The following is a 22,658-nucleotide window of genomic DNA, read 5'->3' on the forward strand; positions in this document are numbered from 1 at the left end:
TGTCTTCTGTGGACCGGTCTTCTGTGTCCTCTGTGGACCGGTCTTCTGTATCCTCTGTGGACCGGTCTTCTGTGTCCTCTGTGAACCGGTCTTCTGTGTCCTCTGTGAACCGGTCTTCTGTGTCCTCTGTGGACCGGTCTTCTGTGTCTTCTGTGGACCGGTCTTCTGTGTCCTCTGTGAACCGGTCTTCTGTGTCTTCTGTGGACCGGTCTTCTCTGTCTTCTGTGGACCAGTCTTCTGTGTCTTCTGTGGACCGGTCTTCTGTGTCCTCTGTGGACCGGTCTTCTGTGTCCTCTGTGAACCGGTCTTCTGTGTCTTCTGTGGACCAGTCTTCTGTGTCTTCTGTGGACCGGTCTTCTGTGTCTTCTGTGGACCGGTCTTCTGTGTCCTCTGTGGACCGGTCTTCTGTGTCCTCTGTAAACCGGTCTTCTGTGTCCTCTGTGGACCGGTCTTCTGTGTCCTCTGTGGACCGGTCTTCTGTGTCTTCTGTGAATCGGTCTTCTGTGTCCTCTGTGAACCGGTCTTCTGTGTCTTCTGTGGACCGGTCTTCTGTGTCCTCTGTGAACCGGTCTTCTGTGTCTTCCGTGGACCGGTCTTCTGTGTCCTCCGTGAACCGGTCTTCTGTGTCCTCCGTGGACCGGTCTTCTGTGTCCTCCGTGGACCGGTCTTCTGTGTCCTCCGTGAACCGGTCTTCTGTGTCCTCCGTGGACCGGTCTTCTGTGTCCTCTGTGAACCGGTCTTCTGTGTCTTCTGTGGACCGGTCTTCTGTGTCCTCTGTGAACCGGTCTTCTGTGTCCTCTGTGAACCGGTCTTCTGTGTCTTCTTAACATCGTTAAGAGATGAAAGGACAGTGTCGCTGGTTTTTACTCCAATTAACACTTCAGTGGTTGCTGTTCTCGGTATGGATCGCTCGTTTCGGTAGTTTTAACGTTGTGTCTCGAGACCAGAAACAGAAAACAGGCCGTTAGAATCATCATATGGATCCTCAGGAAAACGGTGGAGTTCATTCTCATTGAGCTTCATCAGGAGCTTTAAAATACCTCATACTTTTAATGATGGAGGGATTAAATACAAGGACTGGGAGAGAAACTGATCATAGAGATATTGTGTAGAATTGTCACATCATGTGCTAACACCAAAAATCACTCTATAGCAATTTAATCAAAAAGAGATTAAACTGCGGTAAATGTTTGGGGTTTACTTATATTTACCAGACACTCTGACTATATAATGTTATATATATAAAAACATTATATACATTCTGATCATATACCAAACTAAAGCTAAACCATAAATCTGAAAATTAAATGTAAATAATAAAAATGTTCAGTCTAAACATGGAAATAATATTCTAATGAGTGACTGGAAATCACTGTTTTTAAAATCAGTTTAATTAAACGGCAGTCATATTTATAAATGTTTACATTTAAATTGGACAAACACAAATATGAGTAATAAGTTTGATGTTGATGTGATGAGCAGCAGGCGGCGACACTGAAGCGGAAACACTGAATAACACATGACGACACTAAACACAGCTGTAGAAACTCAAACTGTAATAAACGCTCATAACGCGTCACATCACTAATTATTATTATTATTATTCATACAGTTTGATTCGGATCAGAGGATGGACGCGGCTGATGCGGGTGAGTTTATTCATCTTTATAATGTGTTTGTTGTGTGTCGCTTCGGAAACTTCGCGCGAGAATAATGAAAGATTTGAGTTTTAAATGAATAATCAGATGAAATTATGAAGATCGATAGACTTGAGATGATTGTTTGTTTCTGTATCCAGTGAAATTAGAAACCTATGAGTGTGTGTGTGTGTGTATGAGTGTGTGTGTGAGTGTGTGTTTGAGTGTGTTTGTGTGTGTGTGTGTTTGAGTGTGTGTTTGAGTGTGTGTGTGAGTGTGTGTTTGTGTGTGAGTGTGTGTTTGTGTGTGTGTTTGAGTGTGAGTGTGTGTTTGAGTGTGTGTGAGTGTGTGTTTGAGTGTGTGTATGTTTGTGTGTTTGAGTGTGAGTGTGTGTGTGTGTGAGTGTGTCTGTGTGTGTGAGTGTGTCTGTGTGTGTGTGTGTGTGTGTGTGTGTGTGTGTGTGTGTGTGTGTGAGTGTGAGTGTGTGTGTATGTTTGTGTGAGTGTGAGTGAGTGTTTGTGTGTGTGTGTGTGTGTGTGTGTTTGTGTGTGAGTGTGTGTTTGTGTGTGTGTGTGTGTGTGTGTGTGTGTGTGTGTAATGACAATTGTAAACAGAGAAATTAACTTTGTCCTCAGTGGAAAATGAACATTATAGTTTTTATTTGTGTTGTTAAAATACGAGGAACAGAACGAGTTTGGACGTGTTTGAATACTTCTGTACTACTCACTGCATACTCATTCAGTACTACTGTAATACTACTGGATATAAAACTGATTTATTTCATCATATCACATCAGACGAGGCGAGTTTGCTCAGAGGTGCTATTGAATATCTGCATGTTGATGTAAGTGTTTAATCCTGTTTCATTTTGAATCATTCATTTTGGGAAGTGAGTACAACAGGGCTAAAGCACAAGAGATTCAATAACTGTCCAATAGCTGAAGGTAAAGCCTCCATGAAAACCAAATAGATATGAAGAATTTTGACTGACCCAATCAAGATTCATTTGTTTATAGAATACTTGAGACTTTATTTTGAATCATCTTCATGTGTTACTGCAAAAAGCATGTTGCTGTCTCAAGTATTTGCATTAGTTGACAGATTGTGCTCTATAACTATTGCCCCGTTATCTACATGGACTGTTACCCCAAGTGTTGCCCCCTCGCCACCTTTTTAAAAATACCTAACCTTTCTATTCACACAAATGATGTTGCTCCATCAATATTCAATAAAACTAAATCTATTTCTTGAATCTTGATAGACTTTTTGAACAGAAAAAAGCTAATTTTCCTTAATGTGTTCCTTAAGCCCCAATATACATATTTTCTGTCAAAACATTATCTGATAAAACAGTTAACAAAATAGCTTCATTTATTTTAAACACATTTTTATGCCAGATTGTATTTTCGTACAGCAGTGTTGTTTTCTGAACAATAAACATTCTGATCAACTTTTCCTGATGCAATGTGAAAACTTCCGACCCAAAGAAAAGAATACCCCTGCTGTCACATGACCTGTCCGTGTGCCTGTTACCCCTGCTGTCACATGACCTGACCGTGTGCCTGTTACCCCTGCTGTCACATGACCTGTCCGTGTGCCTGTTACCCCTGCTGTCACATGACCTGACCGTGTGCCTGTTACCCCTGCTGTCACATGACCTGTCCGTGTGCCTGTTACCCCTGCTGTCACATGACCTGTCCGTGTGCCTGTTACCCCTGCTGTCACATGACCTGACCGTGTGCCTGTTACCCCTGCTGTCACATGACCTGACCGTGTGCCTGTTACCCCTGCTGTCACATGACCTGACCGTGTGCCTGTTACCCCTGCTGTCACATGACCTGACCGTGTGCCTGTTACCCCTGCTGTCACATGACCTGTCCGTGTGCCTGTTACCCCTGCTGTCACATGACCTGTCCGTGTGCCTGTTACCCCTGCTGTCACATGACCTGTCCGTGTGCCTGTTACCCCTGCTGTCACATGACCTGACCGTGTGCCTGTTACCCCTGCTGTCACATGACCTGTCCGTGTGCCTGTTTAATTCAGAAAGGGTCGTTCTAATACACCATTCATTTGCATTTAAATCCAGTCCAGTCCAATGAAGAGTCAAGACAGCTGTGATAATGATAATAAAGATCGGCTGTTGAGTTTGGGATTTTCTGGTCTCAACACAAACAGTCATTGCATTTTTCTGAATTTCCCATGAATGAATGAATGAATGAATGAATGAATGAATGTGTCCCTTGCATTTTGGAAAGGTCCTCCGGTTCCCCAGGTCTTATTCACAGCAGCTCCATCTTTCATTTTTGACAGGAATGAATGTGCTGTTGTTTAAAGTGTTTGGGATCATTCCTTTGATGAAACATTGAACTAAAAATATTTCCAAAAAAATCCACGAATTGTATAAAATGAGATGTGATATACGAGTTTTATCCAGTGCATGTCATTTTGATGTTTACTGAATGTTATGTTAGAAAATAAACTCATGTTGTGTTTGTGTCAGTGTTTTTCCCGGATCGACACGCTCCCGCCAGTCACCTGCTGTTGGATCAGTTGCCCAGTTATCAGTCTCTTCTGTACCGGAGGAAATCCAGCAGCAGTGCCAGGAGGCGGGGCAGTGGGCGGAGCCGACAGCCGTCAATCACCAGTGGGAAATGGGTGGAGCAGAAACCTGTTCACAGCGGCGAGGAGCTGCGACCCGTCAGAGAACTTCCCAAGAGCATGCAGGACAAACGGCGCGAAAAGTGAGTTCTTCTGTAACATTTATTTCATTAGTGACCAAGAAATGGTGCAAAATATGATGTATTTTCATTTTACGTCAAAACATTTATTTGTCTTCATATTTTCAAATCCCACTGAGGGCTCTACAGTGCGACCACTTAAGTCGCATTTGTGAGTAAATTACAGTGTGTGACTGTGAAGAAATATTTAAGTGCGAGTGACCCGACTGAGGTACGGGTGAGAGAAAAAATTGTTTCTGAGAACACGGTGGCGCTGTAGCACGTATGCCAGAGACAGATGTTAGAAACACGCACATATCCTAAAGCCAAGCGCATCCTACAAAACTGATCGCAGGCTGGATGTATCAACCACACACCATTCGACTTCTAATAAACTACAATCCCAAAGCTAATTCACAAAGTCACACACATGGCAACGGGAGAGTTGATTTCATGATTGCATGTCAACAAAGAACATGAAATACAAGCTTGCGCCCATTATTGTACTAATTTGCACATAAATAATGATGAGACAGCGGTTCGGGAGACGGTTTATTTTCAAATGATTTTTTGTTTTTGTCAGGAGCAGCTGACATCTCTCACAGAAGCAGATACCATGTAATCAACCTGTAGTTATAGTTCAAATCAATAGTCATTAAAAATGTTATACTTGTAACGAGGCAGACGAGGATGGAGGATCTAAATGCAGCTTTTAATGTAAAGAAAAGTTGAACAAGGTAACAGAGTAAAATGAAAACAAAACACAGGAAAGCAGGTGCAGAACATGACAAAGAAAACAGGGCAAACAAGGGAACGAGGAACACCTGTGGAAACAATCAGGGGAAAACCAATCATAAAATGAAACTACAAAGGACAACAAAACCAACACGGGAAACAGGAACTAAACAAAAATTTCAACAAGTCTAGACAAAAACAGGGAATACATGACAATACTATTCAATAAAAATGAATAACAATGCTTTAAACATATCAAAGTTATTTAACAATCAGTTGAATTATTTAATTTAATAGTAATGTGTTTTGATATTTCTTGTGTTAAGAGGTCAGTGTTTATGATGATAATACAGCCATACAAAGGCTGTAAACACACTGGACAGCAACAAAACAGTTACTTGATTTGAGTGTAATTTACCTGCGTAGAGTTGAGCGAGACCTGTCTGTCACAGGGCAACTTACAGTCGAAGAACCCCAGTTTTGGTCAAAATGTGAAGTTACTGTGTTTTGCCTTTGCACAGCAGAATAATCAATAAGATTGTTTTTAGATGTGTCAGGAATCGTTTTGAAATCGGATTTATGACTCCCAGAATCAGAATCGGATCGAATCGTGAGGTGCCTAATGATTCCCGACCCTAGACTGCAGCTCATGAAAATAATATATTTATAAAAATAAACTCCCAACACTTGTGTGAGACGTTTCAGTCAGCTTGAATACTTTAAAGTGTACCGTTCACAAAGCCTGCCCAACTGAAACATGCAGCATCTGATTGTTGTTCATTGTGTGACAGGAACATTAACGGTGTTCATGTCAATTTAGAGTTCTTAAATATATTTAGAGGAAGACACTTCAAAGACTGAACAGTGTGTTCATGTTCACAGGATGAAACAGGTTAACATGAGCTGCTGTTGTTGTTGTTTTGCAGACAGCCTGTCAAATTAACTGAAGATATTACATTTGGTTTATAAGAATTTAAACTCTTTTGTCGTGACACACACTATGTTCCTGGATTTTGTCATAATTGATGAGCTCATTTTTCTCATGCCTTTTTGTGCATGTTATATTGTGGCACATTAACGTTACCATCTCTGAAAAAAACTGGACTACAACTGTGCTCCTCAGGGGCCGTTTACACGACAACGTTTTCAACTAAAAACGGTGTTTTAAAGGTTATTTATTTATTTACTTCATTTTATTTGATGTACTTTTACCCTGCAATTCATTCACCCACCGCTTATGTATAAAGCCTATAGACAGAGATGTGATGCCATGTATTCAATGATATGCTTAGAATATGAAGACAATGTTAGATCCAGTGTACACAACACCTCTCTCTCCGTCAGAAGATATCCATATATCAGAGTTCTGTCTGATATCCAAAACCAGTCAACATCAGCAGCTTATGTTAACTTACTCTCCGACCAGCCCAAGAGTCAGCAGGGGGAATACCGAAGAAGAAGGCAGGAGATGAAGTGATGGTAAAAATGAGCAGATTGAATAATCTTGAGAGTTCATGTGCGTGAGACATTCAAAACTGTAATGACGGACTACAGGACTGTGTTTGTGCTGCTCAAGATTTTGAGTTTATTGACGCTTCTCCAGCAAAGTAATTGTAGTAATAAAGCAACCTCATCGTCTGTCCACACAAAATCACTCGATGCGTTCGCCATCTTCATTGTATGTATTCACCGCTCTGTGGAAGAATGCTGATGTGCACAGGCGCGTAGTGTTTCTTTACAAAGTGACATCACCAACTACTGGCCTGGCATGCATAATACAGCGTTTTTACTCGTTTTCACGGATCCGTGTGAAAGGGGATCGTTTTGACAACGTTGTCCTCTGTACATGAAACTTTTCAAAAACGCAAAGGAAAAACGTTTCCGTTTTTAGTACATCGTTGTTGTGTAAACGTACCCTGAAACATGTAAGCATAGAGCCCTGCCGCTGTTTATAAATCACTAATCAAATTAGACACATTGATCAAGTAGACGTCAGATCTCCGTTTCCATTGTGTGTGTGTGTGTAATATGTGTTATATGTGTGTATTATGTGTTAATGTGTGTTTTATGTGTTAATGTGTTTTGTATGTGTGTTATGTGTGTATTATGTGTTTATGTGTGTAATTTGTCTGTTATATGTGTTAATGTGTATTATATGTGTTAATGTGTGTTGTATGTGTGTTATATGTGTGTGTAGAGATCAGCGTCTCCAGTAGGGCGGTGCTGTGTTATGTATTTGATATGTGTTAATGTGTGTAATATGTGTTATATGTGTGTTATATGTGATAATGTGTGTACTATGTGTTATATGTATGTTATATGTGATAATGTGTGTACTATGTGTTATATGTGTGTTATATGTGTTAATGTGTGTAATGTGTGTTATATGTGTTAATGTGTGTAATGTGTGTTATGTGTGTTATGTGTTAATGTGTGTAATATGTGTTATATGTGTGTTATATGTGTTAATGTGTGTAATGTGTGTTATATGTGTGTTATATGTGTTAATGTGTGTAATGTGTGTTATATGTGTTAATGTGTGTAATGTGTGTTATGTGTGTTATGTGTTAATGTGTGTAATATGTGTTATATGTGTGTTATATGTGTTAATGTGTGTAATGTGTGTTATATGTGTGTTATATGTGATAATGTGTGTACTATGTGTTATATGTGTGTTATGTGTTAATGTGTGTTATATGTGTTAATGTGTGTAATGTGTGTTATATGTGTTAATGTGTGTAATATGTGTTATATGTGTGTTATATGTGATAATGTGTGTACTATGTGTTATATGTGTGTTATGTGTTAATGTGTGTTATATGTGTTAATGTGTGTAATGTGTGTTATATGTGTTAAAGTGTGTACTATGTGTTATATGTGTGTTAGATGTGTTAATGTGTGTAATGTGTGTTATATGTGTTAATGTGTGTAATGTGTGTAATATGTGTTATATGTATGTTATATGTTTTAATGTGTATGTGTTATATGTGTGTTATATGTGAATGTGTGTACTATGTGTTATATGTGTTAATGTGTGTACTATGTGTTATATGTATGTTATATGTTTTAATGTGTGTTGTATGTGTGTTATGTGTGTGTGTGTAGAGATCAGCGTCTCCAGCAGGGTGGTGCTGTCACTGGCTGGGGTTTGTGGAGGTTGAATGTTGGTCGCTCTCTGAAGCGTCTGAAGGATGATGGGATGGAGGTGATGTCATCACTACAGCTCTGGAGGGCAGATATTCACCTCATCGAGGGTCAGAGTCTCTACAACACACAACACTGTCTCTAACAAACACACTTCTACCTTTATAAACACTACTATATATCTGGAACAATAAACTGCTTTTACACCTGGAATGATAGAGCGTTATCGTTTCGGTGTCTGTCAGTGTATGAAAGTTAACAGAGAAACATTGAGTGAATCATGTACGAAATCACCCACAGATGACGTTTGTGTGACATTTGTTTCAGGCATGTTTGGGACGGGAATCCTGTCGTATTTTTCCTTCTTGCGCTTTTTGGTGCTGCTGAACTTCATCATGTTTCTGCTGATGTTTGTGTTTGTGATGCTGCCGGTGATCATCACATCCCATCACAACTCACTGAACATCAGCTACAGCAGCACACACGGTACACACACACACACACACACACACACACTTGTGTTTATCACACTTTACTGATAGTTATGTGTGTGTGTGTGTGTTGCAGTGCTGGATTGCAGTCGTTATGAGCCGAGCTCTCGTCGAGGTCTCGTCCTGTTTCATCAACACATCACTGATCTGCTGTCTGGAACGGTCAGAACATCTTCATCAGCTCTACACACAACTCCAGAAATCTGTGTGTGTGTTTAATGCATGTGTGTGTGTGTGTGTGTGTGTGTGTGTGTGTGTGTGTAGGGTTTTCTGGAGCAGACGTATCTCTTCTATGGATACTATCAGCTAGAGTTCATTCATTCTCACTTCACGTATAACCTGCCACTGGCGTATCTGCTGGCCACCATTTCTTACCTGCTGCTGAGTCTCGTGTGGATCGTCAAGAGGTGCGTTCATTAAACACACACACTAATGCTGATTCAACAATCTGTTTTAATGAATGTCTAAAGCAACAGATAAAAACCAGAAACATTTAAAACATGTCAACGTAAAACTCTCACAAGCCATTTGACTTCTAGAGTGTGACGTTCAGAGAGAATCAGGATTTTAAATGTGAATAAATGTGGGACAGAACATGATTTTATCCATCAGGAGTTGATTTGATGCTGTAAAGGGTCACTAACGGGTGACTCTCATGAAAATGTTCTCGTACTGTTTTACTCCAAAATCAAAAGAAACAAGTGAGAAATAAATACATTTATTTATATTGAAAATGAAGCCTATTTTTAGAGCCACTGAAGACTTTTTTGACATTTATGCACATTTTAGCCCCCACTTCTATTTAATGTAACATGTTTTTTAAATAGTAAAGAATATATACATTAGTAATAGTACACCCTGTCATTTTAATTAGGAAAATCATCGCACAACCGCGTCTTTTTATTGAAAACAGCAAAAGTAAAACATCTAGATGCATTACAGTAATGAGAACTTAAATGTCCTGAAAATAATGTCACAATGCAAAAAAATCTTATTAGTCCTTAAAGTAGGCTTGATGTTCTTTAAGCAATACAATTTCATATTTGTTTTGTATTAATTTGGGGTTAAAAATGACCAGGACATTTTCTTGGTGGTTTTGAGAATCACCCTTAACAGCTGGTTGAGAAATAAGAGGGTTTGATTAAAATAACAAAATAACATCATTTAAAACAACGCGCTCTGATGAATCGTTCAATGTAAGACGGCAGTAATGTCTTACGTAAACATGATCATATGTAGAGAGTTTGTGTTGATGTTCAGGTCTGCAGCTGGTTTCAAACGCAAGATCGTTCAAGATGAAGATCGCTTTCAGAGTTTCTGCAATAAGATTTTCGCCGGCTGGGATTTCTGCATCACAAACGAGAACGCGGCGCGACTCAAGCGGAGCAGTTTACTCTACGAAATCAAGGTGCGTTTGTCATCTTTCAAAATCAATGAAGATGACTTTTTTCTGTTTAATATTTAACTCCCTTTTAATTCATCAGTGTGAGTTTGAATTGGCCACGCCCACAGGATGTTGAATTGGAATAACAGGACACAAGTCACACAACAGAGGAATTTCAACAAGTTTTACAACAGAACATAAATAATGACATCACTCATTTTAATGAAGCATGCCTCTTTATTTTCTGATATTTTTCTCCACTAATTACTTCTCACAGTTCTCACAGAACATGTTAATTTAGTCATACAGTGCCACAAATCATCCGGTTTGAATTGAGCTCTGATTGTGTTCACAGACTGTTAAAATGTGAGTTTAATTGTTTGTGTGTTTCAGACGGATCTGGAGGAGGAGCGCATCAAGCGCAAGATGGCCAACCGCACGCGCAGAGAGAAATGTCGCATCTATACGCTGCGAGCTGTGGTCAATCTCTTCGTCATGGCGGTTCTGGTGGCGTGTTTCTACTGTATATACATCGCAACAGTGTTCTCACAGCGCAAACAGACCGAGGTGATGCGCACAATCAGATCCAGTCTTCGATTAATCATTTAAATATTTTGTATCTAATGCTGTGTATGTGTTTGTGTTTTAGAATCAGAGTAACTTCCTGTTGGAGTTGGTTGTGCAATATTTACCATCGATCGTCATCACTCTGGCAAACTTCATCACGCCGCTCATCTTCAATCTCATCATCACGTTTGAGGATTACTCACCTGCGTTTGAGATCCGCTTCACATTAATGAGGCAAACACACACACACACACACATATATGAGTTTCTTAATGACTGTTTCTAAGTTTCAAGCTATCTTTAACTTGACACACCAACCTAAAAATGCTGTTTTATGACATCATGCAACCAAAGTGAGATGCCCCAAAAGTGTCTGTCTGATGCAGGTGTACATTGACGGGTCCTTATTAAAGCCCTTATGATAAATATATCTCAGACAAAATTTTAATGAAAATAAAATCACAATTTTGTGTTGAAATATGAGCCGGACATGTTTTCATGAGTGTGTGTTACTGATGTTGTGTTATTATTGATGTGTGTTCAGGTGTGTGTTCATGCGGTTGGCCAGTATCGGTGTGCTGCTCTTCTCTCTCTGGACTCAAATCACATGTGGATCTTCAGAGTGTCCCTGCGGTTACAACCATCAGCTCTATCCTGTACAACACACACACACACATACAACCATCAGCTCTATCCTGTACAACACACACACACACATACAACCATCAGCTCTATCCTGTACAACACACACACACACATACATACAACCATCAGCTCTATCCTGTACAACACACACACACACATACAACCATCAGCTCTATCCTGTACAACACACACACACATACAACCATCAGCTCTATCCTGTACAACACACACACACACATACAACCATCAGCTCTATCCTGTACAACACACACACACACATACAACCATCAGCTCTATCCTGTACAACACACACACACACATACAACCATCAGCTCTATCCTGTACAACACACACACACACATACAACCATCAGCTCTATCCTGTACAACACACACACACACATACAACCATCAGCTCTATCCTGTACAACACACACACACACACACACACACACACACAACCATCAGCTCTATCCTGTACAACACACACACACATACAACCATCAGCTCTATCCTGTACAACACACACACACACATACAACCATCAGCTCTATCCTGTACAACACACACACACACATACAACCATCAGCTCTATCCTGTACAACACACACACACACATACAACCATCAGCTCTATCCTGTACAACACACATACAACCATCAGCTCTATCCTGTACAACACACACACACATACAACCATCAGCTCTATCCTGTACAACACACACACACACATACAACCATCAGCTCTATCCTGTACAACACACACACACACATACAACCATCAGCTCTATCCTGTACAACACACATACAACCATCAGCTCTATCCTGTACAACACACATACAACCATCAGCTCTATCCTGTACAACACACATACAACCATCAGCTCTATCCTGTACAACACACACACACACATACAACCATCAGCTCTATCCTGTACAACACACACACACACATACAACCATCAGCTCTATCCTGTACAACACACACACACACATACAACCATCAGCTCTATCCTGTACAACACACACACACAACATACAACCATCAGCTCTATCCTGTACAACACACACACACACATACAACCATCAGCTCTATCCTGTACAACACACACACACACATACAACCATCAGCTCTATCCTGTACAACACACACACACACATACAACCATCAGCTCTATCCTGTACAACACACACACACACATACAACCATCAGCTCTATCCTGTACAACACACACACACACATACAACCATCAGCTCTATCCTGTACAACACACACACACACATACAACCATCAGCTCTATCCTGTACAACACACACACACACATACAACCATCAGCTCTATCCTGTACAACACACACACACATACAACCATCAGCTCTATCCTGTACAACACACACACACATACAACCATCAGCTCTATCCTGTACAACACACACACACATACATACAACCATCAGCTCTATCCTGTACAACACACACACACATACATACAACCATCAGCTCTATCCTGTACAACACACACACACATACAACCATCAGCTCTATCCTGTACAACACACACACAACATACAACCATCAGCTCTATCCTGTACAACACACACACACATACATACAACCATCAGCTCTATCCTGTACAACACACACACACATACAACCATCAGCTCTATCCTGTACAACACACACACACATACAACCATCAGCTCTATCCTGTACAACACACACACACATACAACCATCAGCTCTATCCTGTACAACACACACACACATACAACCATCAGCTCTATCCTGTACAACACACACACACATACAACCATCAGCTCTATCCTGTACAACACACACACACATACAACCATCAGCTCTATCCTGTACAACACACACACACATACATACAACCATCAGCTCTATCCTGTACAACACACACACACATACAACCATCAGCTCTATCCTGTACAACACACACACACACATACAACCATCAGCTCTATCCTGTACAACACACACACACATACAACCATCAGCTCTATCCTGTACAACACACACACACATACAACCATCAGCTCTATCCTGTACAACACACACACACATACAACCATCAGCTCTATCCTGTACAACACACACACACATACAACCATCAGCTCTATCCTGTACAACACACACACATACATACAACCATCAGCTCTATCCTGTACAACACACACACACATACATACAACCATCAGCTCTATCCTGTACAACACACACACACATACATACAACCATCAGCTCTATCCTGTACAACACACACACATACATACAACCATCAGCTCTATCCTGTACAACACACACACACACATACAACCATCAGCTCTATCCTGTACAACACACACACACATACAACCATCAGCTCTATCCTGTACAACACACACACACACATACAACCATCAGCTCTATCCTGTACAACACACACACACATACAACCATCAGCTCTATCCTGTACAACACACACACACACAACCATCAGCTCTATCCTGTACAACACACACACATACATACAACCATCAGCTCTATCCTGTACAACACACACACATACATACAACCATCAGCTCTATCCTGTACAACACACACACACATACATACAACCATCAGCTCTATCCTGTACAACACACACACATACATACAACCATCAGCTCTATCCTGTACAACACACACACACACACATACAACCATCAGCTCTATCCTGTACAACACACACACACACATACAACCATCAGCTCTATCCTGTACAACACACACACACACATACAACCATCAGCTCTATCCTGTACAACACACACACACACATACAACCATCAGCTCTATCCTGTACAACACACACACACACATACAACCATCAGCTCTATCCTGTACAACACACACACACACACATACAACCATCAGCTCTATCCTGTACAACACACACACACACACATACAACCATCAGCTCTATCCTGTACAACACACACACACACATACAACCATCAGCTCTATCCTGTACAACACACACACACACATACAACCATCAGCTCTATCCTGTACAACACACACACACAACATACAACCATCAGCTCTATCCTGTACAACACACACACACACACATACAACCATCAGCTCTATCCTGTACAACACACACACACACATACAACCATCAGCTCTATCCTGTACAACACACACACACACATACAACCATCAGCTCTATCCTGTACAACACACACACACACATACAACCATCAGCTCTATCCTGTACAACACACACACACACATACAACCATCAGCTCTATCCTGTACAACACACACACACACATACAACCATCAGCTCTATCCTGTACAACACACACACACATACAACCATCAGCTCTATCCTGTACAACACACACACACATACAACCATCAGCTCTATCCTGTACAACACACACACACATACATACAACCATCAGCTCTATCCTGTACAACACACACACACACATACAACCATCAGCTCTATCCTGTACAACACACACACACACATACAACCATCAGCTCTATCCTGTACAACACACACACACATACATACAACCATCAGCTCTATCCTGTACAACACACACACACATACATACAACCATCAGCTCTATCCTGTACAACACACACACACATACAACCATCAGCTCTATCCTGTACAACACACACACACATACAACCATCAGCTCTATCCTGTACAACACACACACACATACAACCATCAGCTCTATCCTGTACAACACACACACACATACAACCATCAGCTCTATCCTGTACAACACACACACACATACAACCATCAGCTCTATCCTGTACAACACACACACACATACAACCATCAGCTCTATCCTGTACAACACACACACACATACAACCATCAGCTCTATCCTGTACAACACACACACACATACATACAACCATCAGCTCTATCCTGTACAACACACACACACATACAACCATCAGCTCTATCCTGTACAACACACACACACATACAACCATCAGCTCTATCCTGTACAACACACACACACATACAACCATCAGCTCTATCCTGTACAACACACACACACATACAACCATCAGCTCTATCCTGTACAACACACACACACATACAACCATCAGCTCTATCCTGTACAACACACACACACATACATACAACCATCAGCTCTATCCTGTACAACACACACACACATACAACCATCTGCTCTATCCTGTACAACACACACACACATACAACCATCTGCTCTATCCTGTACAACACACACACACATACAACCATCAGCTCTATCCTGTACAACACACACACACATACAACCATCAGCTCTATCCTGTACAACACACACACACACAACCATCAGCTCTATCCTGTACAACACACACACACATACAACCATCAGCTCTATCCTGTACAACACACACACACATACATACAACCATCAGCTCTATCCTGTACAACACACACACACATACAACCATCAGCTCTATCCTGTACAACACACACACACACAACCATCAGCTCTATCCTGTACAACACACACACACATACAACCATCAGCTCTATCCTGTACAACACACACACACATACAACCATCAGCTCTATCCTGTACAACACACACACACATACATACAACCATCAGCTCTATCCTGTACAACACACACACACACATACAACCATCAGCTCTATCCTGTACAACACACACACACATACAACCATCAGCTCTATCCTGTACAACACACACACACATACAACCATCAGCTCTATCCTGTACAACACACACACATACATACAACCATCAGCTCTATCCTGTACAACACACACACACATACAACCATCAGCTCTATCCTGTACAACACACACACACATACAACCATCAGCTCTATCCTGTACAACACACACACACATACATACAACCATCAGCTCTATCCTGTACAACACACACACACATACAACCATCAGCTCTATCCTGTACAACACACACACACATACAACCATCAGCTCTATCCTGTACAACACACACACACATTCAACCATCAGCTCTATCCTGTACAACACACACACGCATACATACAACCATCAGCTCTATCCTGTACAACACACACACGCATACATACAACCATCAGCTCTATCCTGTACAACACACACACGCATACATACAACCATCAGCTCTATCCTGTACAACACACACACGCATACATACAACCATCAGCTCTATCCTGTACAACACACACACACATACAACCATCAGCTCTATCCTGTACAACACACACACACATACAACCATCAGCTCTATCCTGTACAACACACACACACATACAACCATCAGCTCTATCCTGTACAACACACACACACACAACCATCAGCTCTATCCTGTACAACACACACACACATACAACCATCAGCTCTATCCTGTACAACACACACACACATACAACCATCAGCTCTATCCTGTACAACACACACACACATACAACCATCAGCTCTATCCTGTACAACACACACACACATACATACAACCATCAGCTCTATCCTGTACAACACACACACACACATACAACCATCAGCTCTATCCTGTACAACACACACACATACATACAACCATCAGCTCTATCCTGTACAACACACACACATACATACAACCATCAGCTCTATCCTGTACAACACACACACACATACAACCATCAGCTCTATCCTGTACAACACACACACACATACAACCATCAGCTCTATCCTGTACAACACACACACACATACAACCATCAGCTCTATCCTGTACAACACACACACATACATACAACCATCAGCTCTATCCTGTACAACACACACACACATACAACCATCAGCTCTATCCTGTACAACACACACACACATACAACCATCAGCTCTATCCTGTACAACACACACACACATACATACAACCATCAGCTCTATCCTGTACAACACACACACACATACAACCATCAGCTCTATCCTGTACAACACACACACACATACAACCATCAGCTCTATCCTGTACAACACACACACACATTCAACCATCAGCTCTATCCTGTACAACACACACACGCATACATACAACCATCAGCTCTATCCTGTACAACACACACACGCATACATACAACCATCAGCTCTATCCTGTACAACACACACACGCATACATACAACCATCAGCTCTATCCTGTACAACACACACACGCATACATACAACCATCAGCTCTATCCTGTACAACACACACACACATACAACCATCAGCTCTATCCTGTACAACACACACACACATACAACCATCAGCTCTATCCTGTACAACACACACACACATACAACCATCAGCTCTATCCTGTACAACACACACACACAACAACCATCAGCTCTATCCTGTACAACACACACACACATACAACCATCAGCTCTATCCTGTACAACACACACACACATACAACCATCAGCTCTATCCTGTACAACACACACACACATACAACCATCAGCTCTATCCTGTACAACACACACACACATACATACAACCATCAGCTCTATCCTGTACAACACACACACACACATACAACCATCAGCTCTATCCTGTACAACACACACACATACATACAACCATCAGCTCTATCCTGTACAACACACACACATACATACAACCATCAGCTCTATCCTGTACAACACACACACACATACAACCATCAGCTCTATCCTGTACAACACACACACACATACAACCATCAGCTCTATCCTGTACAACACACACACACATACAACCATCAGCTCTATCCTGTACAACACACACACACATACAACCATCAGCTCTATCCTGTACAACACACACACATACAACCATCAGCTCTATCCTGTACAACACACACACACATACAACCATCAGCTCTATCCTGTACAACACACACACACACAACCATCAGCTCTATCCTGTACAACACACACACACATACAACCATCAGCTCTATCCTGTACAACACACACACACACATACAACCATCAGCTCTATCCTGTACAACACACACACACATACAACCATCAGCTCTATCCTGTACAACACACACACAACCATCAATACACAGTCATACACTCTCACTGGTGTGCGTTTATGTTCATGAGTGTGTGTTGTGTTGTAGTGTTGGGAGACACACGTCGGACAGGAAATGTACAAGCTGGTGATCTTTGACTTCCTGATCATCGCAGCTGCCACCATCTTTGTGGAATTTCCTCGCAAGTAAGAAAAACTCTTTGTTTTGTCCATTCACACGAGCTCTTCAGATGCATGTTCATTTCTGTGCGTGATTTTATTGTCCTTTCAGAATCATCGTGAATTACTGCGACTGCGGTTTGGCGAAGTGGTGGGGCCAGCAGGAATTCGCCATTCCACAGAACGTTCTGGAGATTGTTTACGGTCAAACCATCTGTTGGATCGGAACGTTTTACTGCCCGTTACTTCCTGCCATAAACACCGTCAAATACTTCCTCATCTTCTACCTGAAGAAGGTCACAACTCACTGCAACTCATTCACAACTGCACAACTGACTATTACACTTCTATTACACCTCAGTATCAGTTCAATTACACTTCGATATCAGTTCTATTAAATCTCTATTAGCCCTTTTCCACTGAATTGAGAACTGAACCATGATGTTACGGGCTACATGGTAGTTTCATTTGACTACCTCACTACCTGATGCATGTAATTACATTATTTTGTGTGAATTATGACTTTATTTGCTAAGTTCTGTAAACTCTAACAGTAGAATCATTATTAGCATTGGTGTAGCAGATGGTTATATTTGGATTTTTGCCATGGCATATAATATTATGTTTATGTCTTTATTGAGAATCCCACCGGTTTACTTAACAGATAGCTGAGATCTTGGGAACATAGTAGCTGGTCAAAAATTCCCTTACAGGACAAAACTATGTACAAAATAAGAGGACAACAGTGTAATGAATGCTAACAAAGTTGGCAAATATAATAACTTACTGAGATCAGCTGCAGAGGACACCGGCGATTCGTTTATCTTGAGTTTGACTGACTGAATTTAATGTCCCGGTTAGATAGTAGGCTGGTCGGTGTCCGAGTCCAAAAGGTTGTTGCTCCATCGACTGCCGGTTTTGCTTAGGTCCTTCTTACAGTCCCTGCACTCCCTTAAGAGTTTTTACATTTTTTTATGATTTGGTCAATTGTCTGATTGTTGACAACTTGCTTCATTTTGTGATGTATCTTCGCATAGACATATTGTTTTCCTTTTCGATCTCTCTAGTTAATCTCTGATCTCCATAAAGTCCATATCACAAGTAGAGCACTCATGTCATCCACGTTACCTGAAGGCGTTTGATATCTGATAATTTTGTGGGTTTTTTTTATTGTTGTTATAGAGTGAAAAAGTCCTCTTTGCTGCAGATGGTAGCTACTGTTGTTGTTTGGAAAAACGCCCCCTGACATAATTGGTTCTTGCGTGGAGACCAGCAAGCTTTTGGGGCTGGTGTTGAACCAGGTTTTCTCCCTGGAACGGCCCTTTCTGCAGTGGAAACATGCAGAACTGTTTAAGAATTCACACTGGCCCAGGAACTTGCCTCTGAACCATGTCGATGGAAAAGGGCTATGTTACACTTCTGTCTTAGTTCAGTTAAACTTCAAAATCAGTTCAATTACACTTCAATACCAGATCTATTAAACCTCTATTACATTTCAATATCAGTTCAATTACACTTCAATACCAGATCTATTAAACCTCTATTACATTTCAGTAACAGTTCTATTACACCTCTATTGAACTTGCCCCTGAACCATGTCGGTGGAAAAGGGCTATGTTACACTTCTGTCTTAGTTCAGTTAAACTTCAGTATCAGTTCAATTGCACCTCTATTACACTTCAATATCAGCTCTATTAAACCTCTATTACATTTCAGTATCAGTTCAATTACACTTCAATATCAGATCTATTAAACCTCTATTACACTTCAATATCAGATCTATTAAACCTCTATTACACTTCAATATCAGTTCAGTTACACTTCAATATCAGATCTATTAAACCTCTAATACATTTCAAAATCAGTTCTATTCGACCTCTATTACATTTCAGTATCAGTTCAATTACACTTCAATACCAGATCTATTAAACCTCTATTACATTTCAATATCTGTTCTATTTCACTTCTGTTACACTTCAATATCAGATCTATTAAACCTCTATTACATTTCAATATCTAATCAATGATGATGTAGCAAACATGCAGAGTTTTACTTTAAATTGGAATTGAAGGAAGTAGAATTAAAATGAAATGCAAAGAATTCATATAACTTATGTAAGGATAGTTTTTAACACATCATTTTAAAGTCAATGTTTTTCTGAAAACAGTGTGGTGACATTTTGTAGCAAGTGTTTATTAAAGGGTAAATAAGTGTTTATAAAAGGGTTATTGAGAGCTTATAAAAGGCTTAATGAGTGTTTAATGCATATTTATTTACCGCAGGTGTCTCTGATGAAGAACTGTCGTCCTGCCACTCGTCCGTTTCGTGCTTCAAGTTCAAATTTCTTCTTCCTGGTGGTGTTGTTGATCGGTTTGGCTCTCGCGTGTGTTCCTGTTACCGTCAGTATCGCAGAGTGAGTTCACACATCATATACAAACATACATCACCATAATCTAACAACTGTATATTACACAAATCAGTGTCAGTTGGTCATTTCATGTACACGTGTGTGTCAGGATCCAGACATCGCGAGCGTGTGGTCCGTTCGTGAACTACACCACGTCGTGGGAGGTCGTTCCTCGTGTGATTTCTCAGCTGCCTCACGGCCTGCACTCATTCCTGCAAGCGATCGCTTCAGAGGCGTTTGCGGTGTCTTTCTTTGTCATTACCTGGTCAGAACAAACCTGTCTGTCTGTCTGTTCAGTGCTTCTGACTTCAGCTAGTAAGTGTTCAATGACTGTAGATAATGGTGTCTGTATGTGTGTTTCAGTCTGGGGATGTTCTATGTGATAGCGTTAGCTGGAGCTCATAAGCGAGTGATCGAGCAGCTCAGAGATCAGCTGGTCATGGTGAGCATTCTGAAGATACTTCACACTTGTCTTCATTGCACTACAGTTAAAATACACTTATCTACACTACAAGTTACTATCAAAAGTAGCTTCAGAAATATATGGTATAATTATCAGATGATATAATATTTGTACAATTAGAGCAGTATTTATCTGGCACAAAACACAACAACATTCACTGCGTTAAACTTGAATGTACACATTGAGTTGTAAAAATCAGCATTGAACTAAATATCTGAAAAGCAGTCCAGCACATTTCTAAATCAGACAGTAGTGTGAATTAGAGAGTATGACTCAACTCCTTCTATTTTAGGATTTGTAGTGGTATTTTTTTTTATATAACAGTGTCTTTATTTAGTGAAGAGACTGAATGTTCCTCTGCTGTCTGTCTGTCTGTCTGCAGGAGGGTCGTGACAAGCGTTTCCTCATTCAGAAGTTGTGTCAGGCGCAGCAGGTGTTATTTGCTCGATCTCCAGAGCGCAAGTCTCTGCGGGGCCGTCATGGTTCTGGATTGTTTTTCGTTGATTCGTCGGCGGTGTTGGAAACACAAGCATGACACATTTGAAAACATCGTCTGCTGCCGTTCGAACAAACTGCGTGACGATACCACACCGTTAAGCGTTCTGTACGGTTTCAGTGTCTATACAGCCACACACTTACACAAGCACTAAACACTGTCATCACACACTACACCTGCTTATTTACTCAGAGCTGTATCTTGTTCAGTTTTGTGTGTATTGTTGTTCACATTTTGTTTTTGTCTGTCTGAAAATGTATTTGAGCAGTGGCATCTGTGCATTTCTTGTGATACTTTTATAAAAACTTCTATGAACTGTTAATATAAGTTATAAAAAATGTGTTTTGAACTAGAAAGTATAACACTATTTTGAGTTTGTTCAATATCGTTTTTAAACCAGTTGTTATTTTGAGTTTTGGAGTGGAACTTTTTGGATTTGTTCTGAATAAATATGAAAAGGGGAATAAAGTGTCAAATAAATCCATGGACTGAAACATACAATACTGAAAGTTTCCTTCATCTGAATCACACTGTTGAGACACTCGGGTAACACGTACATGCATCTACAGATGGTTTATGTACTCAGAATTCAGCTGTCTTTGATTTACTCAAATATTCTCTAATTTTACTCAAACTACTATTGGCCACTTTGATAGAGTAATTTTACTTAGAGGCTTGTCAGAAATTATGCCTTTTATTTAGATAAAATTACCAGTCTGCTTATATTTTTATTGTTATTTTAATTAAACATGTGTCATGCA

At 40.6% G+C, this 22,658-nt stretch overlaps 1 protein-coding gene and 1 long non-coding RNA gene across 2 annotated transcripts; one reads left to right on the top strand and one right to left on the bottom strand.

Moving 5' to 3' along the window:
* The first annotated feature begins 1,504 nt into the window (after positions 1–1,504).
* LOC127444987 (transmembrane channel-like protein 7) lies at positions 1,505–22,398 on the top strand. The gene is made up of 16 exons (XM_051704679.1): positions 1,505–1,649; positions 4,138–4,378; positions 8,195–8,343; positions 8,561–8,719; positions 8,801–8,886; positions 8,989–9,131; positions 9,985–10,132; positions 10,502–10,675; positions 10,758–10,909; positions 11,220–11,331; positions 18,460–18,557; positions 18,643–18,826; positions 20,814–20,944; positions 21,048–21,203; positions 21,302–21,380; positions 21,784–22,398. The coding sequence occupies exons 1-16, from the start codon at positions 1,631–1,633 to the stop codon at positions 21,934–21,936; spliced, it is 2,184 nt and encodes a 727-aa protein (XP_051560639.1). The 5' UTR covers positions 1,505–1,630; the 3' UTR covers positions 21,937–22,398.
* LOC127444989 (uncharacterized) lies at positions 2,189–4,116 on the bottom strand. Its single transcript, XR_007897911.1, has 3 exons — positions 3,620–4,116; positions 3,260–3,511; positions 2,189–3,223 (listed from the first exon to the last, which is right to left on the bottom strand). It is a non-coding gene; the product is annotated as an uncharacterized LOC127444989 (long non-coding RNA).
* Positions 22,399–22,658: the final 260 nt, after the last annotated feature.

This window comes from Myxocyprinus asiaticus, chromosome 8, assembly GCF_019703515.2.
Source record: "Myxocyprinus asiaticus isolate MX2 ecotype Aquarium Trade chromosome 8, UBuf_Myxa_2, whole genome shotgun sequence".
NCBI lineage: Eukaryota > Metazoa > Chordata > Actinopteri > Cypriniformes > Catostomidae > Myxocyprinus > Myxocyprinus asiaticus.

Excerpts from the sequence above, each read along its gene's own strand:
- LOC127444987 (XM_051704679.1), top strand. Across the intron at positions 9,132-9,984 it reads CTCGTGTGGATCGTCAAGAG|GTCTGCAGCTGGTTTCAAAC; the intron begins GTGCGTTCATTA and ends GTTGATGTTCAG. Across the intron at positions 20,945-21,047 it reads GTTACCGTCAGTATCGCAGA|GATCCAGACATCGCGAGCGT; the intron begins GTGAGTTCACAC and ends CGTGTGTGTCAG.